The 21,952-nt window shown below is 46.7% G+C and overlaps 1 protein-coding gene across 1 annotated transcript; it reads left to right on the top strand.

Moving 5' to 3' along the window:
• Positions 1-4,057: 4,057 nt before the first annotated feature.
• On the top strand, positions 4,058-20,989 carry htr1f (5-hydroxytryptamine receptor 1F). The gene is made up of 2 exons (XM_033032606.1): positions 4,058-4,483; positions 19,430-20,989. Exon 2 carries the CDS (start codon positions 19,472-19,474, stop codon positions 20,570-20,572), a length of 1,101 nt encoding a protein of 366 aa, XP_032888497.1. The 5' UTR covers positions 4,058-4,483; positions 19,430-19,471; the 3' UTR covers positions 20,573-20,989.
• Positions 20,990-21,952: the final 963 nt, after the last annotated feature.

Below are 21,952 nucleotides of genomic sequence, written 5' to 3'. Positions count from 1 at the left end.
ATAACAGCTGCTTAGGGCAATAGTCCAAGATGATTATTTACCCTATTTTCTTCCATCTTCCTCTATTGCCTGATGTCAAAAAACTAGTCTTTTTTGCCACCAGACACCACTGGGTCTTTGAGTGGTGGATATAGACAATAGGTGCAGGAGTAGGCCATTCGGCTCTTCGAGTATAGTGAGTATAGTTTTGCATATCTTTCATTCATTGTTCTTTATCTCTCCACATCACCATCTATATCTCTCGTTTCCCTTATCCCTAACCAGTCTGAAGAAGAGTCTCGATCTGAAACGTCACCTATTTCTACTTTCCAGAGATGCTGCCGGTCCGGCTGAGTTACTCCAGCTTTATGTGTCTATCTATAGTGAAGCTCTCTCTGTGCCAGTGTATTTGAATAATGTAGGTAGGCACTGTATATTCTGCAGATGCAGTCAAAAAGAAGCGCATCTCAAGCTTTGTCTTCTCTTCAGTCAACATAACAGGCACAAAACACATTAAACTCTGTTGCAATCAGTTTTATTCATGAAACAATTCATGACATTTAAAATTGCCTTCAATTCGTGATCAACACTTGGCATGGAGATCTATAGGCATTTCTTGTGCTCAGTATCACAGAGACAATGTAGAAAGGTGCTGGAGGCAATCACAATCCAGTTCTAGTTTAGTTTAGTTTATTATCATGTGTGCCGAGGCACAGTGAAAATATATTTTGTTGTGTGGTATCCAGTCAGTAGAAAGACTATGCATGATTACATTCAAGCAATCCACAGTGTACAGATACAGGATAAAGAAAATAATGTTTAGTAAAGACATAAGTAAGTTGATTCGTAAGGGTGTCAGGGGTCATGGGGAGAAGGCAGAAGAATGGGGTTGAGAGGGAAAGATAGATCAGTCATGATTGAAAGGCGGAGTAAACTTGATGGGCTGAATGGCCTAATTCTACTCCTAAAATGTGAACTTTTGAGCTTATAAAGTCCAGAGTGCAAGATAAAGTCCAGTTCTGTCTAATGATCAATTCTACCATATTGGCTCTTCTCCGGTCCAATACCTGGAAACTTAATCACAATGACAAATCCAAGTGGAATTTCCATTAATCATAGACAAATATAATTACGTCCAGTAAATAAGCCAAACATCTCCACATGGCAATGCAGTTAATGTATTGAAACTGTTAAATTTGTTAAATTTGCTGCATTTTTTGACATATTCACTAGAATTTTATGGTGTCAGATTATTCAATTTTCACAATTTTGCAGCTAACAACTTGCTGAACAATGAATCAGAACGCAAAGCTACAGAATCACTTGTCGTTCGCCAAATGGCCATGCATTCAATTTATTAAATGTTTAAATAAAGCATTGCGGTGATTTAATGTGTAAACTTGAGTATTCGCAGCCAACTAGGGCAATACTGATTCACTGATTAGGCCTCTTCAGATTATTGTGGATTGTGTGAAAGAACAATTAATCACCCTCTTTGGGGTGAAAAAAAAATGAGAGAGTGCTACAGTAATTTAAATGAGGTGATTAGAGTGCCTAAAGGAGTGCTTCATCCACACAATGTTGGATTGAAGGCAGGTACTTTATAAAATAAATCTCTGGGCACTCTTGATCAGAGCCCTACCTTGCAGTCCTGCCCTTACCTGCTGTACCACATGATTCATGTTTCCTCCTGCCACCCACCTTGCTAACACCAGAAGATCATTCGGCAAGACTGCTGAGATGAGATCCGTTGCTTTATTGACTGCTAGCACTCAAAGTTCCTGCTCTGTGGCTCCCTTGGCATTATTAATGTTGCACATGAAGTGCACAGGAATTATATTAATGAGCTGACCTCAATTTATCAAGAGCACTCATTTAATTTCAGCACAGGTACATACAGATCCAGTAGTATGCCAGTGATGGAGACTGCATGGTTTTCATATGCTCCACTGTTTCATTATCTATATTACAGAAATAACCCCTCTTACTCTCTTGTTCTCTCTTTCCCCTCTCTTTCCCTCGATATCTCCCACTCCCTCTCTCTCTCCCTTTCTCATTCTTTCTCTCCCTCTCTCCTCCTCCTCTCTCCCGCTCTCTCTATTTCTCTCCTTCCTCCCCCTCCCCCCCCCCCAGTATGGCTGCATTATTAGAGACTATCAACATTATATTTTGATATTAGGGTCTTGTCTCAAAATCACAAGCCAATGATTAAAGCAATGGGAATACATTGGTGGACGGGGATGGGAAAGGGATATAAATGTTCTGTAGAATTTAACCCCCGAACCATCAGTGATGTTTTTGTTCCCGTTTTCCGCACAGTGTGTGACCCCATTAACTGGACCATTGGGTTTGGGCCAACAAGCATATGCAGAGCACAATCCAGAGCACAATCCTTGCAATTAGGAGGAGTGCAACAATGATTGAAGTTGATGTGAAAATATGGGCATTACAGGACTAGTTGGGAGAGAAAGAGAGAGGCTATTGTCTGGAGATATGGTGAACGAGAGAAACCTTCATGGCTGAGGGATGTTCATGGAATGGAGGGCATGGTAGTGTATTTGGGCCATGTTAGTGTGACTAGGGGGACTCTGACTCTGATGCGACTAGGGGGAGGGGGAGCAAGGGCGGAGCTACAGGGTACCGAGGAGACACGAGTGAGGGCCTCATCTATGATGGGCGAGGGGATGAGGAAATCTCGGATGTCCCTGTATTGAACACCCCATCTTGGGTGCAAATACAGCATAGACTTTTGAAAGAGTAGGGGATAGAGTCTTGGCAGGAAACAGGGTGGGGAGAAGTGTAGTCGAGGTAGTTGTGGGAGTCAGTGGGTTTGTAATAGACATCAGTCAATCAGTCTATTTCCTGTGATGGAGACTGTGAAGAAAGGGGAGGGAGGTGTCTGAGATTGTCCAAGTAAATTTGAGTGCAGGATGAAAATTGGTGGTGAAGTTGATCATATATATATATATATAGTTTGGCCATTTTCTCAGTGTCAGAGCGGGTTCGTCTAGGATGCTCTGATTCCTTCGCACATCCCAATGATGTGCAACTAGGTTGATAACATCTGGTGTGTGTGTGTGTGTGTGTGTGTGTGTGTGTGTGTGTGTGTGTGTGTGTGTGTGTGTGTGTGTGTGTGTGTTTGCAGGTGTGGGCATGTGTGTGTGCGTGTTTGTGGGCGTGTGGTGTGTGAGTGCGTTTGTGCACAGGCATGTGATGTGTGTGTGTGTGTGTGTGTGTGTGTGCGCATTTGTGCATGAGCGTGTGGTGTGTGTGAGTGTGGGTATGTGAGCATATGTGTGTGTGCATGGCCGTGTGGTGTGTGTGAGTGTGCATGCGTGGGTATTGTTTGGGCGTTTGTGGGCGTGTATGGGCATGTGTCGTGTAGTGTGTGAGTGTGTGTGTGCATGTTTTTACGTGTTTGGGTGTTTGTGGGTGTGTGTGAGCATGTGTGTGTGAGCGTGTGTGTGAGTGTGTGTGTGAGTGTGTGTGTGAGTGTGTGTGTGAGTGTGTGTGTGAGTGTGTGTGTGAGTGTGTGTGAGTGTGTGTGAGTGTGTGTGTGAGTGTGTGTGTGAGTATGTGTGTGTGTGGTGGGAAACAGGAACGGAGGGGCTATTTTGATGGGAATATGGTGAAAATAGGTTTCAGGGAATATTAGCAAAGGAGTGTAATTATGTGATAAGGACATATGGAAATCGGTAGGAGATATTCTTGGCATGGAGCAAACCATGGTGTCCATGGGATTCTGGCCAAGGCTTCAGAGAACATCATGGGAAGAGACCCGTGTCCACTCTGATCTACTTAAATGCCGTGCTTTCAGTCTACATGATTTGTCCTTTTGCTCTTCATAGCTTTACGGAGCTCTACACAGTTTAAATGCTTTCCATGATCATACAGTTCCAATAGCATACAATATTCTACCACCCCTTTTCCAGTTTACCGTAGCTTTCCCCACAATCTCAACAGTTCTTCCTTCAGACAAATCATAACCCCAGGGCAACCCCAAGCAGTATTGGTGTTACATGGGGATCTAAGCTGCCCTTATTTCAGATTCTCACGTCTTTCCACTCTCCGCAGGAGAAGACAGCACAGCATGAGGGGGACCTGTCCACTTTCCTCTTCATGCTTCTTTGAGGAGTCAGCCCAAGAGATCCGGAGCAGAGAACATTGAGGAACAGAAAATAGAGGAGAAGCAACCTTTTGTTCACTAACTGGAACCTTGCCATAAAATGAAATCCTCGTCAATGCCATTCACTCATCGGAAAATAGTCTATACGGTATTGCCCTGAAGTGAGCATTTTAACAGTCAGCCACTTTGATGGCATGGAATGAACCTAAAGTGAAAAAGTACAGAACAGAATCAATGACAGTCTCCAGAGGCATTGCCATGAATATCCTACAGTATGACTGCAGGGCAACTTGCAACTTATGATACTACTGTATACACCCTTCAAAGCTGCCTGGTGAAATGAAGTTTCTACATATGATGTTCCTTAATCACATCCAGGTTAGTCAGTTATTTTCTTTATGGGTGATAGGTGAGTAGACTCTTGCTAATTTCACCGTTTGTATTCCTTCGTTATCACCTCGTCCCCAGCCAACAATTGACCATTGTGGGTTCCACCTTCCTTGAGTTATCGGCGCAGGCTCTGCTTTGTTCTGCACCTTCCCACACCTCTAGTTACCCCCTCCCTAACTCTGACGAAGGGTCTCGACACAAAACGCCTCCTATTCCTTTTCACCAGAGATGCTGCCTGACCCGCTGAGGTACCCCCAGATAATTTGTGTCTATCCTGGGTATTTTAGGATGTGCTTGTAAATGAATATTTCTTCATTGAATAAGCACCTGCCTTCATGTATTGAGTGAAATCGCCAGTCCTTTGTCAATGAACCAAATCAGTTTGCTAAGCAAACAGTGCACTAGTAGATCTTCTGCCTCAGAAGCAATGGATAACAGGGAGGGCTTCTGCCTCAGAGCTCACATGCCCCTAGTGCAATCTTGACTAGGGACTGTTGTCAGTATGGAGTATGCACATTCTTCCATGTAGGAAGGAACCGCAGATGCTGGTTTACCAAGGATAGACACAAAATGCTGGAGTATCTCAGGGGGACAGGCAGCATCTCTGGAGAGAAGGAATGGATGATGTTTCGGGTCAAGACCCTTCTTCAGGCTGAGAGTCAGGGGAGAGGGACTCCAGAAATATGGAAGGGTAGGGTGTGAAAACGACATATCAAAGCAGACGATGTTATGTCGAATGGTTCATTGTTAGCTGAGGGGAAGATGACAAGGAGGCATACAATCAGTAAAATTAATCAGAAGGACAGTGAAACTAGTCGGAGAACTAGGGTGGAGGAGGGGCGGAGAGAGAGGGAAAGCAAGGGTTACTTGAAGTTAGAGAAATCAATATTCATACCGCTGGGTTTTAAGCTGCCCGAGCAAAATATGAGGTGCTGTTCCTCCAATTTATATTAGGCCTCACTCTGACATGCTTCCTGTGCCTACAGGTATTCGACTAGGTGTTCCATTTTCCATCCACATCCCAAATACATGCAGATTGGCTGTAGTAAATAATCTCTGGGTGGGATTTGCTACGAATGTGAGAGAAAATAGTTACAGGGAAATTGGTGGGGAATTGCATTGATAGGATTGCTGTGAGAGCTGGCATAGACTTGATGGGCTGAATGGGTTTCTTCTAGGTTATAAGGACATATGCAATCCCAGTTCATATCTGATGAGAAATTCAACATTCGCATGGATACAGTGACATTAGGCTCAATGAAACTAGCAGGCCTCTGGGGAAACTAATATGCATGGCTTAGGTATTTAAGAGTGGATGTGGAGAGGATGTTTCCACTAGTGGGAGTGTCTAGGACTAGAGGTCATAGCCTCAGATTAAAGGACATCCCTTTAGAAAGGAGATGAGGAAGAATTTATTTAGTCAGAGCGTGATGAATCTGTGGAATTCTTTGCCACAGAAGGCTGTGGAGGCCAAGTCAATAGATATATTTAAGGCAGAGATAGATAGATTCTTGATTAGTACGGGTGTCAGGGGTTATGAGGGGAAGGCAGGAGAATAGGGTTGGCAGGGAGAGAGCCATGATTGAACGGCAGAGTAGACTTGATGGGCCGAATGGCCTAATTCAGCTCCTATCACTTTTGACCTTATGGCTTTCTTTTCACCTTCAGCCAAGGGGTAAATACTGTGAGGAGGATGCAAGGCGACCTCAAGGATGATTTAGACAAATTAATTGAGAGGGCAAATACATGGTCATGTACTATAATGTAGATAAATGTGAAATTATCCATTCCAGTTGGGAAAATAAAGAGGCAGAGTATTATTAAAACAGTGAGAAATTGGGGAATAATATACTTGTACCGTTACTGAAAACAAGCACGCAAGTGCAAGAAGAAGCTAAAATGATAAGAGGAATATTAGCTTTGTGCAAGTGGGTTTTAACATCAAACAACACAGCTCAGGAACAGGCCCTTTAGTCCACAATGTCCACGCCAAACATGATGACACTACTCTCCTATGCCTGCACATGATCCATATCCCTCATTTCCTTGCATATCCTTGTACCTATTTTGAGTAAGGAGCAACGATGTCTTGCTCTAATTATACAGACCACACCGGAAGTATTGTTTGCAATTTCTTTTAACCTAAGAAATAGTTTAGTTTAGTTTACTTTATTGTCGTGTGTACCGAGGTACAGTGAAAAGCTTTTGATGCCGCTAACCAGTCAACAAAAAGGCAATACATGATTTCAATCGATCCATTTACTGTGTATAGATACATGATAAATGAATAACATTTAGTGCAAGGTATAACTAGCATGTCCTATCAAGGATAGTCCGAGGGTCATCAAAGAGCCTCTGATGACCCTCGGACTATCCTTGATCGGACTTTGCTAAATAATATAATTGCCATTAAGGGAATGCAGTGAAGATTCACAAAATGATTCCTGGAATGGCAGGACTGTTACATGGGGAGAGGATAGGTCGGCTACCCCTGTACTCAAGTGAATTTAAAATAATGATGTGATTTCATTAAAATATATACAATTCTGACAGGGCTACAGAGGTTGCATGTTGTGAGGATGTTTCCCCAAGGGGATAGATCTCTAATCACGATCTCAGAATATGGCGAGAGAAGTTTAGACTCCGATGAGGAAACATTTCTTCACTCAGTTGACAGTAAACTGGTGACATTCTCTTCCACTGAAGAAGGTTGAGGATAAGTTGTTGAACATAATTTTAAAAGAGAGGTCGATAGATTTCTAGACATTTTGAGTGGGTTGGGAAATACATGGACAAATTGGGCCGAAGAGTCTAATGCTTGTGACTCTATGATTCTATGATTCTAGAAATACTACAATGATAGAAATCAGTCAATATAAAATCTGACAGGTATATGATATACACAACATTGTAAAAAAAATAAGGAGACATGTTTACGTAAAAACAATGAATAATATTGGCAGTATTGGGGGAGAGAAAGAGATTGTGATATTAGATGGAGGAAAAGCCATGAGCCTTTTGAATGATAGACCAGGCACTAAGGGTTGAATTTTAATTTAATTTAATTTAGAGATACAGCACGGAAACAGGCCCTTCGGCCCACCGAGTCCGCGCCGACCAGCGTTCCCCTCACGTTTACACTATCCAACACACACTGGGGACAATTTACACATTCACCAAGCTAATTAACCTGCCAACCTCTACGTCTTTGGAGCATGGGAGGAAACCAAAGATCTCAGATAAAACCTACACGGTCACCGGAGAATGTGCAAACTCCGTACAGATAGCACCCGTAGTCGAGATTGAACCGAGCTGACACACTGTGAGATGTTTAATATTTAAATCTAAATTCTACAGCAATGCCAATCGCTAGGATTGAACGGGCACTGCTGACCTTGTTAGGATGCAAGAAGAGAGAAGAGGTGGTATATAGTGAGGGATAGAATCCAAACATCATTGAGTTCTATCAACAATTCTTTGATTGCCCTCTTCACATTGATTCCCCACTGCACTACACGCTGATCTGATCTGTGCAGGCAACATACTATAACCCAGTCTGAAGAAGGGTTTCGGCCTGAAACATCACCTATTTCCTTCGCGCCATAGATGCTGCTGCACCCGCTGAGTTTCTCCAGCATTTTTGTGTACCTTCGATCTTCCAGCATCTGCAGTTCCTTCTTGAATACTATGACAACTGCTGATTTACAACCAGCCATTCAAAGGAGTGTTAGTTTACTCTCGACTTTGTTTGCCTCTTAACCGGATAACACAAAGCAAGGATTAGGAATCCTTACATAATAAAATCTCCAAATGGTTTACTTTTAGTTATTACCTTCTGGACCTGTACCATTGTTGTATGATAGTTGCTTCAATAAGAAGGAGAAAATTGACATTTAAATAATTTTGAATAACGTTGTTTTTACATAAACATGTCTCCTTATTTTTTTATAATGCTTTGTGTATATTATAAGACTGTCAGATTTTATATTAACTGATTTCTATTGCTGCAGAATTTAGTATAAAGTAGTCAGAGTCGCACAGCACGGAAACAGACACTTCGGCCTAACTTGTCTGTGCCGGCCAACATTTATCTGTGTTTGGCGCCTGTCCCTCTAATCCTTTTCTAACCACGAACCTGTCTAAATGTCTTTAAACATTTTTTATTGTACCAGCCTTATCTACTTCTAGATCTCACCGTCTCCATCACAAGAAACAGACTATTGACCGACATCTACAAAGCTACTGACTCCCACAGATATCTTGACTACACTACTTCCCTTCCTGCTTCCTATAAAGACACTATCCCCTACTCCCAATTCCTCCGCTAACGCCGCATCTGCGCCCAGGATGAGGTGTTCCATAACAGGGCATCGGAGATGTCCTCATTCTTTAGGTTCCCCTCTTCCATTATAGATGAGGCTCTCACTAGGGTCTCCTCGATATCCCGCAGCTCCGCCTTACTCCCCCTCCCCTCATTCGTAACAAGGACAGAGTCCCCCTTGTCCTCACCTTCCACCCCATCACCCTTCGCATACAGCATATAATCCTCCAACACTTTTGCCACCTCCAACGGGCTCCCACTACTGGCCACATCTTCCCATCTCCACCCCTTTATGCTTTCCACAGAGACCGTTCCCTCCGAAACTCCCTGGTCAACTCATCCCTTCCCACCCAAACCACCCCTCCCCTGGTACTTTCCCTTGCAACTGCAGGAGATGCAACACCTGCCCCTTTACCTCCCCCTCGACTCCATCCACGGACTCAAACTGTAACGGGTATAGCTTGGACCCAATAGCAGCACAGAATCAGGCAGGTATAGTTGGTAACGATACTGTAACACAGAGTAGTAACACAGGAATGGGTACACCGTACTCACACAGACGCTCAGGATTGAGCGAGGGTTCTGAAGAGGGGCAGGCAGGAGACGCAGTCGGGGTAGCGGAAGGTCCGGTCACCAGGAGATCCAACACACAATGCAAACAAACCAGCGAGGGACAGACGAAAGGAGAGTCGAAGCCAGGCAGGAAGTCGGGAAATCGCTGGAGAGTCTTGCATGAATTGCTGAGAACAATCTGGCACTGTGTGAACGGTGAGGAGAGTCTATATACCGGGTTAATTGGTGATCAGAGGCAACTGAGCGCAACAGGTGAGGAGAGTTGGGCTGATGAGAGGGGAGTGGCAGGCAGGCAGGTGAGGAGAAGGAGGGACCGGTGGAAAAGTACTGGGAGGTGAAGTGGATGAGAATGATGTGAGGGCAGATTGTGACAGAACCCCCCCCTCAAGGGACGGCTCCTGATGTCCCAAAACAAAAACAAAAAACAATAAAGAAAATAAACCCAATCCCACGCAGAGTTGGGTGGGAGGAGGGGGACCGGAGGAGGGCTAATATTCGTCCGAGACATCCATGTCCGCATCCTCCTCCATAGCATCAGAGGAAAGCTCCGTCTCGTCGTCACTGGGCGCCTCAGACGGAAGAGGGGACAGAGTCTCAGGTGCGGCGACCCCTCTAGGAGTGGCGGACTTGGACAGCTGGTCAGGATGACGCCGGTGAAACTCCCTGATGAGGGAGGCGTCCAGGATGTGTCGAGCAGGAACCCAGGACCTCTCCTCTGGACCGTAACCCTCCCAATCGACCAGGTATTGGAGACCCCTCCCGCGACGGCGGGAGCGCAGGAGGCGGTGCACCGTAAAGGCGGGGCCTCCATCGATAAGATGAGGAGGAGGGACTGCGGGGACCAGGGAGCTCTCCCGGACTGGCTTTACTCTGGACACGTGGAACGTAGGATGGACCCGCATGGAACGAGGCAACTTGAGCCTCACAGCCGCTGGGTTGATGACCTTCTGGATCTCAAAGGGACCGATGAACTTGGGTGCCAACTTCTTGGACTCCACCCTCAAGGGAAGGTCCCGGGTCGACAGCCACACCTTCTGGCCCGCGAGGTAGGTGGGGGCCTGGGTGCGGTGACGGTTGGCAGCCATGGCGTAATGGTCCACGGAGCGGAGAAGAGCCGCCCTGGCTTGGGTCCACGTCCTGCGGCAGCGACGAATGAAGGCCTGGACGGACGGGCAGTAAACCTCTTTCTCCAGCGCCGGGAACAGTGGAGGCTGGAACCCGTAGGCACACTGGAAAGGGGAGAACCCAGTGGCCGAGCTTGTCAGGGTGTTGTGGGCGTACTCCACCCACAACAACTGCTGGGACCAGGAGGAGGGATGCTTGGACACCATACACCGCAGCGCCGTCTCCATCTCCTGATTCTTCCTTTCAGTTTGGCCGTTGGACTGGGGATGAAATCCGGACGTCAGACTCACGGTGGCCCCCACAAGCGTGCAGAACTCCCTCCAGAACACAGAGGCAAACTGGGGTCCCCGGTCGGAGACCACATCGACGGGGAGACCATGGAGCCTGAAGACGTGGAGTAACATGAGCTCGGCAGTTTCCTTGGCTGACGGAAGCGTGGGCAGGGGCACGAAGTGAGCCATCTTGCTAAATCTATCGACCACGGTCAGGATGGTGGTGTGACCACGGGATGGGGGCAGGCCGGTAACGAAGTCCAGGGAGATGTGGGACCATGGTCGATGGGGTAGGCAATGGAAGCAGATGACCCGCAGGAGCTTGGTGTGAGACCTTGTGCCGGTTGCAAACGGGACAGGTGTTGACAAACTCCCGAGTGTCCTTCTCCAGCGATGCCCACCAGAACCTCCGTAGCAGCATCTCCTTGGTCCGCTGAATGCCGGGATGACAGGTGAGTCGAGAGCTGTGGGCCCACTGAAGGACGTCGGACCGCAGGGCAGAAACCACAAACAGGCGATCAGGAGGGCATGCGCTGGGTCCCGGCTGGTTCTCCAAGGCCGCCTTGACCCTCTCCTCCACTTCCCAGGTGAGGGAGGCAACCCTGTGCGAGGACGGGAGGATGGTGTTGGGGCCAGAGGCAGGCTCCTCCTTCGCCAAGAACTGTCGAGAGAGGGCATCGGGCTTCACGTTGCGGGACCCAGGTCGGTAGGAGAGGGAGAAGTTGAAGCGGGTGAGGAAGAGAGACCAGCGGGCCTGACGAGAGTTGAGCCTCTTGGCTGACTGGAGGTATTCAAGGTTCTTGTGGTCAGTCCAAACCAAGAAAGGCTGCTCGGTTCCCTCCAGCCAGTGACGCCATTCCTCCAACGCCAACTTAACCGCCAACAGTTCTTGGTTGCCAATGTCATAATTCCTCTCAGCAGGGGTCAGGCGTCGGGAGAAGAAGGCGCATGGATGGAGCTTCTGGTCCCCGGCAGCCCGCTGGGACAGAACAGCTCCCGCCCCCACGTCGGAGGCGTCCACCTCCACCACGAACTGTCTCTCTGAGTCCGGAACTTGGAGGATGGGGGCCGATGTAAACCGTGTCTTGAGTGTCTGAAAAGCTTCGTCGGCCGCGGCAGACCACCGGAACGGAACCTTGGAGGAGGTGAGTGCCGTGAGGTTTGCGGCCACAGTACTGTAGCCACGGATGAACCGTCGGTAAAAATGGGCGAACCCCAGGAACCTTTGGAGCTGCTTGCGGGAGTCAGGAACAGGCCAGGTGGTGACAGCAGAGACCTTGGCGGGGTCCATCTTGATGTTCCCTTGGCCAACGATGTATCCTAGGAAGGAGACTGACGGGGAGTGAAACTCGCACTTCTCAGCTTTAACGAAGAGCCAGTTCTCCAGGAGCCGATGTAGAACTGCCTGGACGTGGTGTACGTGTTCCTCCTTGGTCCGTGAAAAGATGAGGACGTCATCAATATAGACGAACACGTACTTGTTCAACATGTCACTGAGAAGTTCATTGACCAACGCCTGGAAGACGGCCGGGGTGTTGGCGAGGCCAAAGGGCATCACCAGGTATTCATAATGTACCGTGGGAGTGTTGAAGGCGGTCTTCCACTCATCTCCCTCTTTGATGCGGACCGAGTATTAGGCGTTGCGTAGATCCAACTTCGAAAAGATGGTGGCCCCCTCCAGGAGCTCGAAAGCAGAAGAGATGAGTGGGAGAGGGTAGCGATTCTTCACCGTGATGCCGTTGAGCCCCCGGTAATCTCTGCAGGGACGCAGAGATTTGTCCTTCTTCTCCACGAAGAAAAACCCAACCCCAGCAGGAGACGAGGAGGGACGGATGAGACCAGCAGCCAAGGAGTCGTTTATGTATTTCTCCATGGCGCCCCTCTCAGGGGCGGACAGGGAGTAAAGGCGACCCCTAGGAGGAGCGGAACCAGGCAGGAGGTCTATGGCGCAGTCATAGGGCCGATGAGGAGGAAGGGAGGTGGCCCTAGACTTGCTAAAAACCTCCCCAACGTCATGGTACTCGACTGGGACCCCCGTCAGATCTGGAGCAGAACTGGAGCAGGTGGCCGGTTGAGGAGCTGAGGCTTGCTTCAGGCACACTTGGTGGCAGGAAGGGCTCCAACCCAAGATGACCCCCGTCCTCCAGTCGATGTTGGGGTTGTGTCGCCGAAGCCAGGGGTAACCCAGGATGAGGGGAAGACGGGGAGACTGCAGGATGTGGAACTGGATGGTCTCATGGTGATTACCAGACAGGAGCATGCGCATTGGGACCGTCTGGTGAGAAACAGTCCCCATGAGATGGCCGTCGAGGGCGTTGGCGGGAACAGGTTCAGGCAGGGGAACACAACGGATGCCTAGCTGGCGGGCTAGTTCCTTGTCCATAAGATTAATGTCACAACCAGAGTCTATGAAGGTGGCGAGGGTGTGAGAACCATCAGACAACAGCAGACGGGCATGACAAAGAGGGCGTCGGGCAGAGGAAAGTTCAGAGGTTCGACTCACCAGTAATTCCTCCGCTACTGGTGAGTCTGGCCTTTTACTGGACACTTGGAGATGTAATGACCCGCCAGGCCACAGTAGAGACAGAGGTTCCCCCGACGCCGACGTTCCCGTTCCTCGGGGGTGAGACTGGTGCGACCCACCTGCATGGGTTCGGGTTGCCTCGACGGTTGCCCCGACGAGGGTAGTCCAGTCTCCGGAGGAAAACGAGCTTGGGTGGATAGCTGGCGGTCCGCCTGTCCCTGTCGCCTCTCCCGACGTCTCGCCAGGATGCGTCGGTCCAGACGGGTCGTTAGCTCGATAAGCCCATCCAGAGAAGAAGGAAGGTCGTGGGACACCAACTCATCCTTGATATAGTCATTCAAGCCCAGCAAGAAAGCGTCACACTGGGCCGGGGCGTTCCAATCACTCTGACGGGCCCTGGTGCGAAAGTCGATGGCGAAGTCAGCGACGCTCTGGTTCCCCTGGCTCAACCCCAGCAGACCTCCCGCAGCGTCCGGACCCATCGAAACCTCACCGAACACCTTGCGAAGCTCCGCGGCGAAGGCCTGGAAAGAGGAGCAAGCCGGCGTGCGTCGCTCCCATTCAGCCGTTCCCCACAGCCGAGCTCTGCCAGTCAGGTGATTAATGGTAAACGCCACTCTCGCCGCTTCCTGGGCGAAGGTGTAGGGCTGTAGGGCGAAGAGAATGGAACAGTTCGTGATGAATGGGTTGCAGCCCTCCGGGTCTCCAGCGTAGCGCTCCGGGGTTCCCACCCGGGGCTCAGGTGATGGTCCTGGCGGACCGGGAGCTGGTGCTGTCGGAGCCGGAGGCGAAGCATGGGTGTAGCCTGGGCGAGGGTGGTCGTCAGCTGTTGGACCTGGGTGGCTAGTGCAACCAATGCTTGCTCATGGTTTGACACAGCCTGTCGAACCTCGGAGTTGGAGGCAGTGAGCATAGCTTCGTGCTGCAGGAGCGTGTGCTCAATCCTCTCGAAGCGGTTTGACGGAGACGTTGTGTGCGCTGAGTCCATTGTTGGCCAGATTGTACTGTAACGGGTATAGCTTGGACCCAATAGCAGCACAGAATCAGGCAGGTATAGTTGGTAATGAACTTTATTACGATACTGTAACACAGAGTAGTAACACAGGAATGGGTACACCGTACTCACACAGAGGCTCAGGATTGAGCGAGGGTTCCGAAGAGGGGCAGGCAGGAGACGTAGTCGGGGTAGCGGAAGGTCCGGTCACCAGGAGATCCAACACACGATGCAAACAAACCAGCGAGGGACAGACGAAAGGAGAGTCGAAGCCAGGCAGGAAGTCGGGAAATCGCTGGAGAGTCTTGCATGAATGCTGAGAACAATCTGGCACTGTGTGAACGGTGAGGAGAGTCTATATACCGGGTTAATTGGTGATCAGAGGCAACTGAGTGCAACAGGTGAGGAGAGTTGGGCTGATGAGAGGGGAGTGGCAGGCAGGTGAGGAGAAGGAGGGACCGGTGGAAAAGTACTGGGAGGTGAAGTGGATGAGAATGAGGAGAGGGCAGAATGTGACACAAACAGTCTTTCCAGGTGAGGCAGAGGTTCACTTGCACCTCATCCACTGTTCCAGGTATCAACTTCTCCACATCGACAAGACCAAACACAGGCTCGGCAATCGTTTCACTGAACACCTCCGCTCAGTCCGTCTTAACCTACCTGATCTCTCGGTGGCTCAGCACTTCAACTCCCCCTCCCATTCTCAATCTGACCTTTCTGACCTGGGCCTCCTCCATTGTCAGAGTGAGGCCCAGTGCAAATTGGAGGAACAGCATCTCATATTCAGCTTGGGTAGTTTACACCCCGGCAGTATGAACATTGACCTCGATCTTCAGATTGCCCTTGCTTTCTTTCTCCGTGCCCTTCCCCTTCCCAGTTCTCCCATTAATCTTACTGTCTCCGACTCCATTCTATCTTTGTCCCATCCCCTCTCCTGACAACGTCGCCCATTCCTTCCCTCCAGAGATGCTGCCTGTCCCGCTGAGTTACTCCAGCATTTTGTGTCTACCTAGCCTTATCTACTTCCTCTGGTAGCTCGTTCCATATACCAACCTCCCTCTGCATGAGAAGGTTGCCCCCCAGGTCCCTATTAATTTCTTTCCACTCTCACTTTAAACCCATGCCCTCTAGTTCTACCTGAGGAACAGATTTGGTGCATTCATCTTATCTATTCCCTCATTATTTTACACACCACTATAAGATAATCACTCAGCCTCCTGCACTGCAAGGAATAAAGTCTGAACTTGCCCAACATCTCTAGCTCAGGCTCTCAAATCCAGGCAACATGCACATGAATCTTCACTGCATGCTTTCCAACTCATGGCATCTTTCCTATAGCGGAGTGACCAAAACTGAGCATAATACTCCAAGTGCAGCCTCACCAATGTCTACAATACAATTGTAACACAACATCCCTATTTCTAAGCCCAAGTCCCTGATGTGCCAAAAGCCTTCTTCACCATCGTATCTACTTCCAGGCAACTGTGTACTTGTACTCCTCAATTCCTCTGCTCTACAACACTCATCACTGACCTTCCATTCACTGTGAAGGTCCTACCCTGGTTTGACTTCCCAAATGCAAGTGTGACCTCACACTTATCTGAATTAAACCATTGGCCATTCCTTGATCTACTTGCCCAACTGATCAAGATCCTGCTCTAATTCTTGAATACGATTATGACTGTCTACAATGCCATCTATTTTAGTGTCATCTTCAATTTTACCTTGACTTGCACATTCTCATCCAAATTGTTTGTTACAAATGACAAACAGTAATGGACTCAGCACTAATCCGTGAGTCATACCACATGTCACAGGTCTCTTGTCTAAAAACCAATTGTCTACCACCATTCTCTGCTTCCTATCATGAAGCCAATTCTATTTAGCTAGCTTTGCCTGGATCTCTTGCAAACTAACCTTCCAGAGCAGCAAACCACAGAAAACATAATCAAAGGCCTTGTTAAAGTCCATATAGATAACTAAAGATAGACACAAAAAGCTGGAGTAACTCAGCGGGATAGGCAGCATCTCTGGAGCGAAGGAATGCGTGACGTTTCGGGTCGAGACCCTTCTTCAGACTGGTTAGGGATAAGGGAAACAGGAGATATAGATGATGATGTAGAGAGATAAACACCAATGAATGAAAGATATGCATAAAAGTAATGATCATAAAGGAAACAGGTCATTGTTAGCTGTTTGTTGGGTGAAAATGAGAAGCTAGTGCGACTTGGGTGGGAGAGGGACAGAGAGAGAGGGAATGCCGGGACCACCTGAAGGGAGAGAAATCAATATTCATACCACTGGGCTGTAAGCTGCCCAAGCGAAATATGAGATGCTGTTCCTCCAATTGCGTTTAACCTCATTCTGACAATGGAGGAGACCAAGGACAGAAAGGTCTGTGTAGGAATTGGAAGGAGAATAACGTCTATGGCCTATTTTTGTCAATCTTCTTGGTTACTTCATCAAAAAACTCATTCAATTTTGTGAGACACGATTCCCATGTTCAAACAATGCTGACTATCTTTAATCAACCCCTGCTTTTCCAAATGCATGTTTATCTCATTCCTCAAAATGCTCTGCAGTAACTTTAGTACCACTGATATTAGGCTTATTGGTCTATTAGTTCCCTACATTTCAGATGGGGTGTTATTTCCTGGTGCTAAATTAGTACAACTTATAATCAAAATGAAATGATCTCACAAGACTTTGCCTGGAACCCTGCAGACATCTGAATCTGGGTCCACTATAATGCAAATAAGTTACAGTTCAATCATCCAATTCAACTATTGAGATAATGTAACATTGTGGACTGTGAAAACGTATGATTATTTAAGGATCAAAGAGGAAAGACAAAATAAAGGTTGTGACGTGCAATAATCTTCAAATAGAGAAGGATATTTTGGGTTTATGGTGGGTACAGGAATTATGTATATGCCCATACAGAATGTGCTGTAAAAGGGAGTGGTTTTTAGATGATAAAGTGTGTGAGGGTACCTAAAGTTCAAGAAAGGGTAAAATCAAAGATTTTAGAAAGAAAAGGTAAGGGAGGATTTGGTGACATATTCACTTCACAAGCTGTTTTACCCTTTTTTAGCTGTAGATGAATTTTGGGTGTGAAGGAGTTGCTGCTTGCTTCCAGTGCCGACCCTTTGCAGATGGCGTGAATGTGGCATCCATCTTAGTGACATGAAGGGCCAGGTGCGGCCATTCTTGGACCTCGTGGATGTGTACTGAGATTGTCTAGATAGCTGGCCCTAAGGTGATAGGTAGACATGGATAAGGTTATTTGAAAACATCCAAATAATCTGGAGTAAATTGACAATAAAGCCACCTGCTGTTTGGGTAAATGGCGATAGTGTGCCCTGCTGTTGTCAAGCAATTGGAGAGTGCCTTTAAAGATTTACACCGCTGGTGCATGAACATTTCCAAAGAATTCTATATGAAAGAGTATCTTATAGTTTCTGCAATCCATATAGCTCCCATAGCTGGCTTTCCCGTACTCCCAAGGCTGCAACAGCTTTCAAAATGGTCAATCATGTTGAATGTTTGTGAACTTCTGTGAAACACACACTCAAAAGCATTAATAATGAATCATACTAAATTAGCTATATCAAAAGAAATTACAAATAAAAAAAACTTAAAACCAAATACAATTAATTCAATAAATTCACAAAGAGGTAAATTATCTGTAGATACAAGCTTTTCCCTTTGAGAATAGGGAAGATTCAAACAAGAGGACATGACTTCAGAATTAAGGGACATAGGTTTAGGGGTAACATGAGGGGGAACTTCTTTACTCAGAGAGTGGTAGCGGTGTGGAATGAGCTTCCAGTGGAAGTGGTGGAGGCAGGTTCGTTGGTATCATTTAAAAATAAATTGGATAGGCGTATGGATGAGAAGGGAATGGAGGGTTATGGTATGAGTGCATGCAGGTGGGACTAAGGGAAAATAATTGTTCGGCACGGACTTGTAGGGCCGAGATGGCCTGTTTCCGTGCTGTAATTGTTATATGGTTATATGGTTATCTGAAACAAACTTAGTTTCCATTAGATTGAACAAAGTTATTAAAGCTTTATAGGAATTTTATAGATTTTATAGGAATCTGAGGGGTAACTTTCTCACACAAAGAGTGGTGGGTGTATGGAACAAACTGCCAGAGGAGGTAGTTGAGGCTAGGACTATCCCAACGTTTAAAAAACAGTTAGACAGGTACATGGATAGGACAGGTTTGGAAGGATATGGGGCAATCACAGTCAGGTGGGACTAGTGTAGCTGGGACAAGTTGGCCAGTGTGGGCAAGTTGGGCCGGGGGGGCCTGTTTCCTTGCTGTATCACTCTATGACTCAATAAACCTGAGTAGATTCTGTGGGCAGATTTCCCAGGGAAATGGTGGGATACTGAATCTGCTGCTTTGTCGCTGGTGTCCATGAAAATGATAGCAAAGATCCTTTAGGATGTTTAAAGTTTCATGTTCATGCCAAAGTGGCAAACTCTGGTGGTTACCTGGGGAAATGTTGGGCATTGCATATGGAACTACTAACATTTCTTACGAAAATCTGGGCCAAGACTTAGATCAACATACTTCAGAAAACGTGAATGTAATGTAACAATGCAAGAGTAAAATACCATATGACCCAGCAAGCTTGCTTTATTATTCAATAAGATATGGATGGCTGTTTCCACACCTCAACTCAAGTTTTCTGCCCTTTCCCATGTTCCACCATCAGTGAAATGTGTAATTTAGGTGCAATGTACAAAAAATAAAAAATAAAACAGTGCTATTTTGTAGTCTTTCAGGATGTTTGTATTTGCAAATGGCTTTTTATGAGGTGAGCTTTTCTCCAGATGTTCACAGATGCTGGAAAGGGCTCGGAAGATTTACGAGGATATTGCCTGGACTTGAGGGCCTGAGCTACAGGGAAAGTTTGAGCAGGCTCAGATTCTATCCTTTGGAGTGCAAGAGGATGTGTGTCCTGGTTTCCCATCAAGTGCAGTTGCAGAATTATAGATCATATCACAGTTTAGGACCTTGACGATTTTTTGATACCACTTTAATCCCTAAACCAACTAAACCATGATATTTTAAACACTTATCTTCACAAATGATGCTGTGCTTCTTTTTCAGATTGTTTAAATACCACTGGAACTTCTCGTCCAAGTGATCAAAATGGATTTGGAAAATGAGACGTTCTCAAACTTTACTTTAGAAGAACTGGCGACGGGGAAAACATCAAAGGTGATGATATCACTTTCGCTCTCTGTCCTCACCACCTTGACCACAATCATTAATTCCCTGGTGATAACTGCAATAATCGTTACGAAGAAGCTCCACCACCCAGCAAATTACCTAATATGTTCCCTCGCTGTTACCGATTTACTCGTTGCCGTCCTTGTAATGCCCTTCAGTATCATCTACACTGTAAAGGAGACATGGGTTATGGGTCAAGTTGTCTGCAACATCTGGTTAAGTGTAGACATTACCTGTTGTACATGCTCTATCCTTCATCTGGCTGCAATTGCCCTGGACAGATATAGGGCCATAACAAATGCTGTGGAATATGCACAGAAAAGGACACCTAAACGCGCTGGAATAATGATCACCATCGTGTGGGTCATATCCATCTTTATATCGCTGCCTCCTATGTTTTGGAGGCATCAAGGGAATAACAAGAATGACGAGTGTCTTATTAAGCACGACCATCTTCTCTACACAATCTATTCCACATTTGGAGCATTTTACATCCCTTTGGCTTTGATCCTCATCCTGTACTACAAAATATATCGTGCAGCCAAAACGCTCTACTACAAGCGGAGCCTGAGCAGGCGCATCAACGAGGATGTCAACGATAGGATGTCCATCATCACTGCCAAACCTCCCAGGACCTCTTCCACCGTGTGCATTTCTGAAAAGTCCACCTCGGACCCTTCGCCAACTGAAGAGGGGGAGAATGTCCATAACGCGGCCAGGGGCTTCAACCCCAGTTGCCAACAGGACAAAACGCAGAAGAGGTTGAAGATCTCAGGCACCAGAGAGAGAAAAGCTGCCACCACTTTAGGCTTGATTCTGGGGGCCTTCGTGATATGCTGGCTGCCGTTCTTTTTAAAAGAGGTTATTGTGAACGTCTGCGAATCTTGCAGCGTCTCGCCGGAGATATCTGACTTCCTGACATGGTTAGGTTACCTTAATTCTTTAATCAATCCCCTTATTTATACAATCTTCAATGAAGACTTTAAGAGAGCATTTCAGAAACTGGTGCGCTGCAGATAATTCCTGTAAATACAAGGGTGGCAATCACAAAGTAATTATCTTTGTAATTAAAATAGCTGGATGTGCTGCAGAGGTTTTCAACTTTGAAAGAAAAATAAGTATTCCTATTCTGGTGGCTTACAGAGGCTTTGGATGGAGAACAATGAACAAAGCATTATCAAAAAATTCTGTCACAAATACTTGAAACTCCTGGGTATAAGAAATAAATTAATTGGGTTTTCTTTCCTTTCAGTAACTGGCAGAATGCAGAGGGAGGATAGTGTTGGAGAGGACCTTTTTGTGTGTGTGCATAAAATGTGATTGAAAAAGCATTATATAACTTTCTCCTATTATCACCATTCATTTACATTTTCTTTGCAGTTTGAGATGGGTCCACAAAGAGTAATTAAAAAAGAGAACTGGTAATTAAGGGCATAAGGAAGATGTAAGTTTTATTTTATGGGGTGTATAGGAATAGAGTAGTAGCTGTGGAGTTGCTGCCTTAGAGTGCCAGACACCAGGGTGTGAACCTGACTACGGATGCCGTCTGAATGGAGATTGTACGCTCTTCCCGTGACCTGCATAGGTGTTCCCCAGGAATTCCGGTTTCTTCCCACACTCCAAAAACGCACAGGTTTATAGGTTAATTGACTTGGTAAAATTGTAAATTGTCCCTAGTGCGTGTAGGATAGAGTTAGTGTGCGGGATCGCCGGTCGGCACGGATGCGGTGGGCTGAAGGGCCGGCTTCCGTGCTGCATCTCTAAACTAAACTAAACTAAATATGAAAGTAAGTGAGGGGAGAAGGGCAAGAGCACAATAAAGCCACAGTGGATGGTGCGAGCATTTTGCTTCACAGTACTACTTGAATGGCCATCAATGGGCACAGAAATGTACGGCTGGAAGAACAGAAGAAGATAGCCTCAAATGACAGATTAGTTGAGAGACACTACACTCGCAGGATACAACGCACCAAGGTCACCCACTCGGACACAAAAGGTGACAAATGCACATTCAGCACCCCAATCACAGGAACAGTGACAGTGGCGACCTTTCCTACTGAAGATTGTGCATGCAACTTTTGTGTCACAGAGCTTTTCCAGACTCTCATAAAGGAACATTGCAGAGACGGTCGCAGTGCTATTCATTGTCTCACTTTTCCATTTCACACCCAATTACATACACCTAAATGGTCACCAGCCGCAGCACCAGGCACACAGCCAAGGAGACAGATGGGGGAGGATATTTCTGCCTGGTTCTTCTCCCAGTTCCAGTGCATAGGCAGTTAGACAATTTTTATTGACTCTATTTCCAATTACAGAGTTTGCAGTTGCTTATTTTTCCTCACGTAAAAACATGCATATAATTGGTCCATGTTAACAAAGCTATCTCATTGGTATTTG

This window comes from Amblyraja radiata, chromosome 14 (genome assembly GCF_010909765.2).
Source record: "Amblyraja radiata isolate CabotCenter1 chromosome 14, sAmbRad1.1.pri, whole genome shotgun sequence".
Taxonomy (NCBI): Eukaryota; Metazoa; Chordata; class Chondrichthyes; order Rajiformes; family Rajidae; genus Amblyraja; species Amblyraja radiata.
Note: the sequence above shows the minus strand (reverse complement) of the source record. Positions and strands in the feature narration are given on the sequence as shown.